At 42.4% G+C, this 12,658-nt stretch overlaps 1 protein-coding gene across 1 annotated transcript in view; it reads right to left on the bottom strand.

The window, feature by feature from the left end:
• Nucleotides 1–857: 857 nt before the first annotated feature.
• Nucleotides 858–12,658, bottom strand: part of LOC135557924 (cholesterol 24-hydroxylase-like) — a 14,939-nt gene continuing 3,138 nt past the window's right edge. The window contains exons 8-15 of the mRNA XM_064991641.1: nucleotides 11,212–11,374; nucleotides 10,908–10,973; nucleotides 10,741–10,813; nucleotides 7,721–7,805; nucleotides 4,293–4,403; nucleotides 1,514–1,602; nucleotides 1,347–1,413; nucleotides 858–1,182 (exon numbers count right to left, since the gene is read on the bottom strand). Of these exons, the coding sequence (XP_064847713.1) occupies nucleotides 1,027–1,182; nucleotides 1,347–1,413; nucleotides 1,514–1,602; nucleotides 4,293–4,403; nucleotides 7,721–7,805; nucleotides 10,741–10,813; nucleotides 10,908–10,973; nucleotides 11,212–11,374 (810 nt within the window). The 3' untranslated portion in view covers nucleotides 858–1,026. The remainder of the gene's footprint in view (nucleotides 1,183–1,346; nucleotides 1,414–1,513; nucleotides 1,603–4,292; nucleotides 4,404–7,720; nucleotides 7,806–10,740; nucleotides 10,814–10,907; nucleotides 10,974–11,211; nucleotides 11,375–12,658) is intronic.

The raw sequence follows: 12,658 nt of genomic DNA, 5'->3' as shown, positions 1-12,658 counted from the left end.
TCAGTGATTTTGGCTCAATGATTCTACTAAAACCGGCTACATTTACTAAAACAGAAGCACTGAGGTAATAATGTTGATTCGAAAGTTCACCGGAATTTCACAGATCTATGCGTCTCAAGCAAGTCTCAAGCAACACTTTTTTTGGTTACTACATGATTCCATATGTGTTATTTCATAGTGTTGATGTCTTCAATATTATTTTACAATGTAGAAAATAGTAAAAATAAAGAAAAACCATTGAATGAGTAGGTGTGTCCAAACTTTTGACTGGTACTGTATATTGAATAAAAATATAAACAGAACATGTAAAGTGTTGGTCCCATGTTTCATGAGCTGAAATAAAAGATCCCAGAAATGTTCCATACGCACAGAAACCATATTTCTCTCAAATGTGGTGCAGAAATTTGTTTATATCCCTGCTAGTAAGAATTTCTCCTTTTGCCAAGATAATCCATCCACCTGACAGGTGTGGCATATCAAGAAGCTGCTTAAACATGATCATTACACAGGGGCACCTTGTTCTGGGGACAATAAAAGGCCACTCTAAAATGTGTAGTTTTGTCACACAACACGAGATGCCACAGATGTCTCAAGTTTTGAGGGATCGTGCAATTGGTGTACCAACTACTGGAATGTCCACCAGAGCTTTTGCCAGAAAATTGAATGTTAATTTCTCTACCAAAAGCTTATTCTGAATGGCTGGGCCTAGCTCCCAAGTGGGTGGGCCTATGCCCTCCCAGACCCAGCCATGTCTGCACCCCTGCCCAGTCATGTAAAATCCATAAATTAGGTCATAATGAATTTACTGCAATTGATTGATTTCCTTATATGAACTATAACTCAGTAAATCCATTGGAAAAGTTGCATATTGTATTTATATTTATGCAAATATATGCACAAGATTGGTAAAACATTGATGATGTGTTCATCTTTTTTTTAAGACAGTAAAGAAGAAAGACGGAATGAGTCGGATAAGAAATATGTTGAGTTGAAAGACGAGGGCTAGTCATCTCCAGGTTCCAGTAGTCAGGCTGTAGCTGTCTGTCCTCGGTGTCTGATGCTACACACCACTCCACTCTTTGGTCTCAGAGTGCCAGTGTCCAGGATGTCAAAGGACTGGCCAGGCAGTAGGCTGAAGTCAAACCTCTGGAGCAGCTTGGCCATCACTACCTTCGCCTCCATCTGCAAACAACAGAAGGAATCTGGTGTGAGCGTGTGTGTGTGTGTGTGTGTGTGTGTGTGTGTGTGTGTGTGTGTGTGTGTGTGTGTGTGTGTGTGTGTGTGTGTGTGTGTGTGTGTGTGTGTGTGTGTGTGTGTGTGTGTGTGTGTGTGTGTGTGTGTGTCACCTGTGCAAAGCTCTGTCCCAGACATGAGCGTGGTCCCAGGGCGAAGGGGTAGTAGCAGTAATAGGGCCTTCAGGACAGAAAAAAACACAGCATCCATAACATGTCAGTTAGCTCATAATCAGTTCAAATGTTGTAAAGAAACAATGAAACAATATTGGGTCACTTACTTGGCAGTGTCCGGATGGAACCTCTCTGGGTCAAACTTCAGCGGCTCCTCAAAGAACTTATCCAACCGTCCACAGACATATGAATTGAACTGTGAACAGACAAGACAGGGGCAAATGTAAAATAAGTGAGACAGCGTCAGATACAACAGTTAGAGTAGTGTACAGTAGAGACACACCAAAATAGTCAGTGAGTTGCTGACTAAAAGAAGGAACAACCTTATAAATATGAACAAATATTTTTTATTCTAATTTTTTTAGTAGATAGTTTGGACACACCTACTCATTCGAGGATTTGTATGTGTATTATTTATTTATTTACATTTTCTACATTGTAGAATAATAGTGAAAACATCAACACTATGAAGTAACACATACCTCTAACCACTAGGCTACCTGCCGCCCCAATAACCAAAAAAGTGTTAAACATATCAAAATATATTTGAGATTTGAGATTCTTCAAAGTAGCCACCCTTTGTCTTGATGACAGCTTTGCACACTCTTGGCATTCTCTCAACCAGCTTCATGAGGTAGTCACCTGGAATGCATTTCAATTAACAGGTGTGCCTTGTTAAAAGTTAATTTGTGGAAATTCTTTCCTTCTTAATGCATTTGAGCCGATCAGTTGTGTTGTGACAAGGCACGGTGGAGTACAGAAGATAGCCATATTTGGTAGAAGACCAAGTACATATTATGGAAACAACAGTTCAAATAAGCAAAGAGAAACAACATTCCATCATTCCTTTAAGTCATGAAAGTCAGTCAATCTGGAAAATGCCAACAACTTTGAAAGTCTTCTCTTAAAAAACATCAAGAGCTATGATGAAATTGGCTCTCATGAAGACTGCCACAGGAAAACAAGACCCAGAGTTACCTCTGCAGCAGAGGATACGTTGACTAGTTACCAGCCTCAGAAAATGCAGCCCAAATAAATACTTCACAGAGTTAAAGTAACAGACACATCTCAACATCAACTGTTCAGAGGAGACTGTGTGAATCAGACCTTTGTGGTCTAATTGCTGCAAAGAAACCACTACTAAAAGACAACAAGAAGAAGAAGAGACTTGCTTGGGCCAAGAGGCACAAGCAATGGACATGAATTAGGTCTGATGAGTCCAAATTTGAGATTTTTAGATCCAACCGATGTGTATTTGTGAGACGCAGAGTAGGTGAACGGATGATCTCCGCATGTGTGGTTCTCACCGTGAAGCATGGAGGAGGTGTGATAGTTTGGGGGTGCTTTGCTGGTGACACTGTCAGTGATTTATTTTGAATTCAAGGCACACTTAATCAGCGTGTCTACCACAGCATTCTGCAATGATATGCCTTCCCATCTGGTTTGCGCTTAGTGGGACTATCATTTGTTTTCAACAGGACAATGACTCAACACACCTCCAGGCTGTGTAAGGGCTATTTGACCAATGAGAGTGGTGGAGTGCTGCATCAGATGACCTGGCCTCCAAAATCACCTGAACTCAACCCAATTGAGATGTTTTGGGATGAGTTGAAGCGCAAAGTGAAGGAAAAGCAGCCAACAAGTGCTCAGATTAAGTGGGAACTCCTTCAAGACCATTGAAAAAGCATTCCAGGTGAAGCTGGTGGAGAGAATGCCAAGAGTGTGCAAAGCTGTCATCAAGACAAAGGGTGGCTACTTTGAAAAATCTAAAATATATTTTGATTTGTTTAACACTGTTTTTGTTCCGACATGATTCCATGTGTGTTATTTCATAGTTGTGATATCTTCTCTATCATTCTACAATGTAGAAAATAGTAAAAATAAAGAAAAACCTTTGAGTGAGTAGGTGTTCTAAAACATTTGACTGGTGCTGTATATCTTATTTTAAATATATATTTTAAAATATATTTCCTTCTTCCTTATTTTCCCTTAACCGTACCCCCCCCCCCCCCCCCCTAATTGGATTAAACTAATGGACCACCACACATAGGACTCTACTTCCATCTTATACTGTACATACTACATACAATTTACTGACACAGTATATTTTACATTAGTTATCTTTTGTTTTTTTATGGTCCCAGTCTTCAGCTCCCCTCAACCCCTCCCATCTATCTCTGAAGACCATCCAGTCCCAGCCTTCAGCTCCCCTCAACCCCTCCCATCTATCTCTGAAGACCATCCAGTCCCAGCCTTCAGCTCCCCTCAACCCCTCCCATCTATCTCTGAAGACCATCCAGTCCCTGTCTTCAGCTCCCCTCAACCCCTCCCATCTATCTCTGAAGACCATCCAGTCCCTGTCTTCAGCTCCCCTCAACCCCTCCCATCTATCTCTGAAGACCATCCAGTCCCTGTCTTCAGCTCCTCAACCCCTCCCATCTATCTCTGAAGACCATCCAGTCCCTGTCTTCAGCTCCCCTCAACCCCTCCCATCTATCTCTGAAGACCATCCAGTCCCTGTCTTCAGCTCCCATCAACCCCTCCCATCTATCTCTGAAGACCATCTAGTCCAATCCTTCAGCTCCCCTCAACCCCTCCCATCTATCTCTGAAGACCATCCAGTCCCTGTCTTCCGCTCCCCTCAACCCCTCCCATCTATCTCTGAAGACCATCCAGTCCCTGTCTTAAGCTCCCCTCAACCCCTCCCATCTATCTCTGAAGACCATCCAGTCCCTGTCTTAAGCTCCCCTCAACCCCTCCCATCTATCTCTGAAGACCATTCAGTTTTGATTTCCAGCTGATATATATTTTTCCACTGTGCTGTGATGTTTCACAATATGAACAAATATTACAAAAACACTTGACAGTGGTGTTGAGGTAACTCACGAAGCATGTGACTCCTGCTGGGATGGGGATGCCGTTGATGGTGATGTCATTGGGGATGAAGCGAGACGTACCGGGAGCCGTGGGATACAACCTCAGAGTCTCCTTCAACACCTGACGGGGTAGATAGATTATCCAAGAAAACATGTTGAGTTACAGTATATATATATATACACTACTGTTCAAAAGTTTGGGGTCACTTAGAAATGTCCTTGTTTTTTAAAGTAAAGCACATTTTTTGTCCATTAAAATGACTTCAAATTGATCATAAATACAGTGTAGACATTGTTAATGTTGTAAATGACTATTGTAGCTGGAAACGGCACATTTTTTAATGGAATATCTACATAGGCGTACAGAGGCCCAATATCAGCAACCATCACTCTGGTGTTCCAATGGCACGTTGTGTTAGATAATCCATGTTTATAATTTTAAAAGGCTAATTGATCATTAGAAAACCCTTTGCAATTATGTTAGCACAGCTGAAAACTGTTGTGCTGATTAAAGAAGCAATTAAACTGGCCTTCTTTAGACTAGTTGAGTATCTGAATCATCAGCATTTGTGGGTTTGATTACAGGCTCAAAATGGCCAGAAACAAATAACTTTCTTCTGAAACTCGTCAGTCTATTTTTGTTCTAAGAAATTAAGACTATTTCATTCGAGAAATGGCCAAGAAACTGAAGATCTCGTACAACGCTGTATACTACTCCCTTCACAGAACAGCGCAAACCGGCCCTAAAGAGAATAGAAAGAGGAGTGGGAGGCCCCGGTGCACAACTGAGCAAGAGAACAAGTACATTGGAGTGTCTAGTTTGAGAAACAGACGCCTCACAAGTCCTCAACTAGCAGCTTCATTAAATAGTACCCTCAAATCACCAGTCTCAACGTCAAGAGTGAAGAGGCGACTCTGGGATGCTGGCCTTCTAAGCAGAGTTGCAAAGAAAAAGCCATATCTCAGACTGGACAATAAAAAGAAAATATTAAGATAGGAAAAATAACAATAGTCATTTCCAACATTAACAATTTCTACACTGTATTTCTGATCAATGTGATGTTATTTTAATGGACAAAAAATATTATTTTCTTTCAAAAACAAGGACATTTGTAAGTGACCACAAACTTTTGAACATATGTATATAATGTAATAATATACACTATTTTTTATTATTTTCCCCTAACCCTACCACCCCTTCCCTAATTGGAGTAAACTAATGGACAACAATACTTAGGCTTCCACTTCCAGCTTATACATACTACATACTACATACTATATACTACATACTACATACAACATACTACATTCAACACACTACATACATTTCACAGACAGTATATTTCAGATTAGCTATCTTTTGTTTGTTTTTAGTCCCATCCTTCAGCTCCCCTCAACCCCTCCCATCTATCTCTGAAGACCATCCAGTCCCAGCCTTCAGCTCCCCTCAACCCCTCCCATCTATCTCTGAACACCATCCAGCCCCATCCTTCAGCTCCCCTCAACCCCTGCCATCTATCTCTGAAGACCATCCAGTCCTAGCCTTCAGCTCCCCTCAACCCCTGCCATCTATCTCTGAAGACCATCCAGTCCTAGCCTTCAGCTCCCCTCAACCCCTCCCATCTATCTCTGAAGACCATCCAGTCCTAGCCTTCAGCTCCCCTCAACCCCTCCCATCTATCTCTGACGAACATCTTGTCCAATCCTTCAGCTACCCTCAACCCCTCCCATCTATCTCCGAAGACCATCCAGTCCCAGCCTTCAGCTCCCCTCAACCCCTCCCATCTATCTCTGAAGAACATCCTGTCCCATCCTTCAGCTCCCCTCAACCCCTCCCATCTATCTCTGAAGACCATCCAGTCCCAGCCTTCAGCTCCCCTCAACCCCTCCCATCTATCTCTGAAGACCATCCAGTCCCATCCTTTAGCTCCCCTCAACCCCTCCCATCTATCTCCGAAGACCATCCAGTCCTAGCCTTCAGCTCCCCTCAACCCCTCCCATCTATCTCTGAAGACCATCCAGTCCTAGCCTTCAGCTCCCCTCAACCCCTCCCATCTATCTCTGAAGACCATCCAGTCCTAGCCTTCAGCTCCCCTCAACCACTCCCATCTATCTCTGAAGACCATCCAGTCCTAGCCTTCAGCTCCCCTCAACCCCTCCCATCTATCTCTGAAGACCATCCAGTCCTAGCCTTCAGCTCCCCTCAACCCCTCCCATCTATCTCTGAAGACCATCCAGTCCCATCCTTCAGCTCCCCTCAACCCCTCCCATCTATCTCTGAACACCATCCAGTCCCATCCTTCAGCTCCCCTCAACCCCTCCCATCTATCTCTGAAGACCATCCAGTCCTAGCCTTCAGCTCCCCTCAACCCCTCCCATCTATCTCTGAAGACCATCCAGTCCTAGCCTTCAGCTCCCCTCAACCCCTCCCATCTATCTCTGAAGAACATCTTGTCCAATCCTTCAGCTACCCTCAACCCCTCCCATCTATCTCCGAAGACCATCCAGTCCCAGCCTTCAGCTCCCCTCAACCCCTCCCATCTATCTCTGAAGAACATCCTGTCCCATCCTTCAGCTCCCCTCAACCCCTCCCATCTATCTCTGAAGACCATCCAGTCCTAGCCTTCAGCTCCCCTCAACCCCTCCCATCTATCTCTGAAGACCATCCAGTCCTAGCCTTCAGCTCCCCTCAACCCCTCCCATCTATCTCTGAAGACCATCCAGTCCTAGCCTTCAGCTCCCCTCAACCCCTCCCATCTATCTCTGAAGACCATCCAGTCCTAGCCTTCAGCTCCCCTCAACCCCTCCCATCTATCTCTGAAGACCATCCAGTCCTAGCCTTCAGCTCCCCTCAACCCCTCCCATCTATCTCTGAAGACCATCCAGTCCTAGCCTTCAGCTCCCCTCAACCCCTCCCATCTATCTCTGAAGACCATCCAGTCCTAGCCTTCAGCTCCCCTCAACCCCTCCCATCTATCTCTGAAGACCATCCAGTCCTAGCCTTCAGCTCCCCTCAACCCCTCCCATCTATCTCTGAAGACCATCCAGTCCTAGCCTTCAGCTCCCCTCAACCCCTCCCATCTATCTCTGAAGACCATCCAGTTTTGATTTCTATTTGCCATCTATTTTTCAACTGTGATGTGATGTTTCACAAATGTTATGAACCTTTTTATTCTCCTAGCTTCTACAGATTGTAAATTAAAGATACACATTTTTGCTAAGAGTATGAATATATTATTGTTCGATTGATGATGGCTTTTCAAATCCCCCAGCAGTGCTTTTTCCAGAGTTAGCTCCAACTAAGTGTTGCAATTATTCAGCCATTCCTGAAACTGCGAACAATAACAAGCTACATATGGGCAGTACCAAAACAAGTGATCTAATGATTCTGTCACTACAGTTAATATAGTATAAAACCTATCAATTAAGTCACTGTACCTGAGACAGGTAGGTCATTTTCCCCAGGTCATCAAAGCTGATTTCCTGTTTCATCCCGATGACATCATCTACTTCTTGCTTCGCACTGGAGAAGTTATAGACACCAAGAAACTCAACCAAAGTATTTTTTATTATGGAAATGATTAATAAACAAAGAGGTATGATAAATCTACCCTGATTGATTTGATATTGACAAATATTCCAAATATTCTGCATTTAGTGTTTTTTGTAATGATTTAAGTGACCATTGTGCTGTTGTTGCTGTTAGAAATACTAAGACAAACCCACGCTTTATTCGTAAGAGAAATTTGAAGAGTTTTAATGAGCAGGCTTTCTTTCATGATTTGTTTTATTTTGACTGAAGAAAATTTAGCTTATTCCTGATGTGGAAACTGACTTGAAATGATTTCATGATGTTTTTTTCCAAATGGTAAACAAACATGTCCCATTTCGCAGGTTCAGGGTTATAAAGGGCGGGATAATCCATGGTTTTCTTCTGAGCTGACTTGTATTATTCACAAACCTAATCTAGCCCGGGCTAAAGCAAGAAAATCATGTTCTGATGCTGATTGGCTTATTTTTAGGCAGTTATGAAACAAGTGTTCTTTTCTTCTCAGGAGGCCAAGTCTGAATATTGTATGTCTGTTACCACTGACAACCTGAATGACCCTAGAAAGGTTTGGAAGGCTATTAAGTCTATGTCTGGTAACAGTAATGTTAATGAATTACTGTCATGTGTTTTGAAGGACTCTGTTGCTGTATATGACAAAACTGAAATGCTGAATTGTTTCAATGAGCACTTTGTATCATCTGGTAGGCTGTTTGATTCAGTGTTCTCTGTCTCTGTACAACCCTGTGTGGGTGAACCAGTTGAGAGCTGGTCAAACGTTTAGCTTTTTGCCATTCTGTAACGGTTCTCGTCTGGTGGAGGAGAAGCGGACCAAAATGCAGCGTGGTAGTTATTCATGTTCTTTAATAAAATGAACTCGACATGACATGAAATAACTAAACAAAACAATAAATGTGTGAGACCCTATACAGCCTATCTGGTGAACATAAACACAGAGACAGGAACAATCACCCACGAAACACTCAAAGAATATGGCTGCCTAAATATGGTTCCCAATCAGAGACAACGATAATCACCTGCCTCTGATTGAGAACGCCTCAGGCAACCATAGACTTTTCTAGACAACCCTACCCAGTCACAATCCCAATACCTACTAAAACCCCAAGACAAAACACACCACAAAAAACCCATGTCACACCCTGGCCTGACCAAATAAATGCAGACAAACACAATATACTTCGACCAGGGTGTGACACATTCTCAGTGCAGGTGGTGTATAAAGCCCTAAAATCCTTAGATCACAGAAGGCCTGCAGGTCCTGATCGTCTTGATCCCTGCTTTTTAAATCTGGCAGCTGGTTTAATAGATGAACCACTTACATATCTGTTCAATCTAACCCTGGAATGTAATGATATTCCAAAGATCTGAAAATCAGCATTTGTCCTACCACTTTTAAAAGGGGGAGATCCAACTCTTTTAAATAATTATAGGCCAATCTCAAATCTGTCACCCCTGGTGAAAATACTTGAAACCCTTGTGAGTGAACAGCTAAAATAGTTATATAATAACTCTATTTTATCAATGTACCAATCGGGCTTCAGGAAGAAGCATTGCACACTTACAGCAGCCATGAAGGTTTTAAATTATTTCACTGAAGCCCTTGACAAAGAACAGCACTGTGTCTCACTTTTTATTGATCTCTCTAAGGCTTTTGATACAGTTGATCATGCTATACTAAGGCAGAGATTGTTGAGTGTAGGTCTTTCGGAGCATGCAGTTGCATGGTTTGCTAACTATCTGTCTGATAGAACTCAGTGCACTCAATTTGATGGGTTTATGTCTGTTAAATTGTCTGTCTGTAATGGTGTGCCCCAGGGCTCTGTACTTGGTCCCCTCTTATTCACTATTTATATCAATAATTCAGACAAAAATTTGCAAAATGCGCAACTTCACTTTCATGCTGATGATACTTTTTTTTATTGTTGTGCTTCGTCTCTCACAAAGCTTTCCAGAACTTGCAAACTGATTTTTATACTGTTCAACATACCTTGTGTCAATTGAAGCTTATCCTCAATACTGACAAAACTAAACTAATGGTGTTTTCTAAAGCAAGAAATATATCTCTGAATCTTTCACCTATTATTACCTGTCATATAAATATCTTGGAATTTTAATTGATGATGGCCTCTCTTTTAAATTGCATATTCAACAACTTACAAAACATTGAAGCTGAAGCTGGGATTGAATCTTTTGAAGCCAGAAGGAGGCTAGTATCAGCTACATGTATGCCTTTACTAGACTATGGGGATATTTTATATATGAATGTTTCCGCTCAGTGTTTGAGATCAATTGACACTCTTTACCATGGCGCTTTCAGATTTATTTTAAACTGCAAGACCCTTACGCACCACTGCACTTTGTATACCAGGGTTGGCTGGCCTTCTCTTGTCACTCGTAGGCTCAGTCACTGGTATACCTTTATTTACAAAGCCATTTTGGGTTTACTACCTTTTTATTTGGCCATTTTTATTGTTCAGAAATGTGATGGGTTGTCTCTTCGTTCGCTGGACTTTATCCTGCTAACTGTTCCAAATGTCCCAACTGAATTTGGTAAAAGGGCTTTAATGTACTCTGTGCCATTGTCTTGGAATGCCTTACAAAATACTTTAAAACTGGAAGAACTTGTCCCGATTGGTGTTTTTAAATCACTGATGAAGGATTTTGAGGCTGATTCCTTCACCTGTCAATGTTTTTAATTAGCTGTTTTATGATTTTGTTATACTCTTGTGAATTCTATGGTTTTTACTAGATTACTTGTAGTTTTTCATGTTGTCTGTCTGTAATTGTGTGATGACTTGGTGCTGCCTATCTTGGGCAGGACGCTCTTCAAATCTCAATGAGCCCTTCCTGGTTAAACAAAGGTTAAATGAAATGAAATAATAAGACCTACTTGGCCAATATCCCTGGCAGTCTTCCCAGTTCCATGACGGCAAAAGCTAGTTGATTGGCTGTTGTCTCTTGCCCTTTCAAGAGGAAGACACAAGAGTGAAGGCTGTTAAGGTAACTCCAGCTGCTGAATCTTGAATTGTGTGTGGAATTGTTTTTATGGAGACCCACCCGCAACGAATAACGTTACAAAGTTGTCCAGCATAAGCTCCTCATCTTCATTGTCTTTGTTTTCCTCTGAAATGATGAATATATACAAGTTTACAGCATTGAGACAATTCTGCTACTGAACCTCATCAATAACATGACTGTTTTAGCTGACAACGTCACATGCAGAGCCACAAAGTAAAAAGTCTCCAATGTTAGCCTGGTCCCAGATCTGTTTGTGATGTCTTGTCTTGCCAACTCTTGCCAACATTGGTAGGAGTTGGTAAGACAGCACAAAAAGATCTGGGACCAGGCTACTACAACGTGCCTTTGCCAGCTGTCTTGAGGATCTGTGTCAGGATATCTTTAGGGACGTCCTCGCCATTTTGGATGGCCATTTTCCTCTCGTTGATCCACCGTCTGCCTGTCGAACGCAATAGCTGAACAGACGCTTTCACCTCGTTGATGAACTTCTTGTTCTTTGGGTAGAGCTAATATGACATTCAACAAAATGTAATTGTTAGATTAGGGAAATGGGAAATGGTATCATATTTACAGGCCATCTAGGGACTGATTCAGTTTACGAAGCATTGTGGTGCAGTGCATCTGTCTGTTGATGATTCAGTGTGCCGACGTTTTGACTGTACGTGTGCTTATAAAATAAATACATTAAGGATGCCATCCAGGGCTCTACGGTGTGGCAGAGCCGGACATTGACCCCACTGATAGAACTTGTGACCCCCCAGTTTTGTTTCCCCATAAACATAACAAATGGTATATGAAATACCCTGCCCGGATTTGCCAGTTTTGCCAGTAGCTCAGACCAGGGAAAAGAGGCTATATGCCGTGTGTGTCCTCATGATCTGAGGAGGGGGGGGGGAGGAGGATGCAATGCTGTCATATTTAGTACTTAAAATCCTCGAACGCATTCTGATTGGGCACCTAGCCATTCAATGTCATAAGGTACCGCCTTCATTACCTAACTAGCTAGCCAGGTATTATCTGTAGCTGTCTGTAAAAGTAAACCACTTTTTCCCCCCTCTGTGTACCTTGTTTATTTTTCAGAGGGGGGAAAAAGTGGTTTACTTTTGCAGACAGCTACAGATAATAGCTGGCTAGCTAGTTAGCTTCGTAACGGGGTAGCTTTGTTAAGTTATGGTAGCGGTGTGCTGAATAATTATAGCTAGTTGGCTAGGCTTTGATCAGCATGGATATCCAAAATGGCCGGGCACTGCCAAGAGCAAAACAAAATGATGACCAGCATGTCAAGAGGGAGGCCAAGCTCACCGAGCAGCCTACAGCAGGCCTGACCATGAGGTTGAGGACCCTAGCATCAAATATAATACCCACCCACCCCTCATGCCACATGCTGACCAACAACATGGAGAAGAGCCAGGGCCTAGCACCATCAGGACGAGGGTAACATCACAACAAGCACCTGCACCTCCATTACCCTGACGACCTGATGTAAACCCAAATAATCTGTTGTGAAGGGATGGGATGCATGGGATAATGACAAGCAGTAGTTAAGGCAAAGATTTTTTTTGCATGTTTTCGGGAACGCCTACTCTGTGAAGTGCGCGTGTGCAATAACTAAATTCACCTTCGCACTCCTTCTAAACAGTCCAATATTTTTAAAGTTTGGCAAAGGGTAAAGTCTGCAAAACTTAGTCCACTCTGTTCGTAACAGATTGTAGTTTTGGGAAGAGAAAACTGTATTGAGATCAAATGTTTCATGAAATGTGTAGAATGTGGAAACGCCAAGCGGATGCTTC

The sequence above is a fragment of the Oncorhynchus masou genome, chromosome 16 (assembly GCF_036934945.1).
Source record: "Oncorhynchus masou masou isolate Uvic2021 chromosome 16, UVic_Omas_1.1, whole genome shotgun sequence".
Taxonomy (NCBI): domain Eukaryota; kingdom Metazoa; phylum Chordata; class Actinopteri; order Salmoniformes; family Salmonidae; genus Oncorhynchus; species Oncorhynchus masou.
This window is presented reverse-complemented; position numbering and strand designations above follow the sequence as displayed.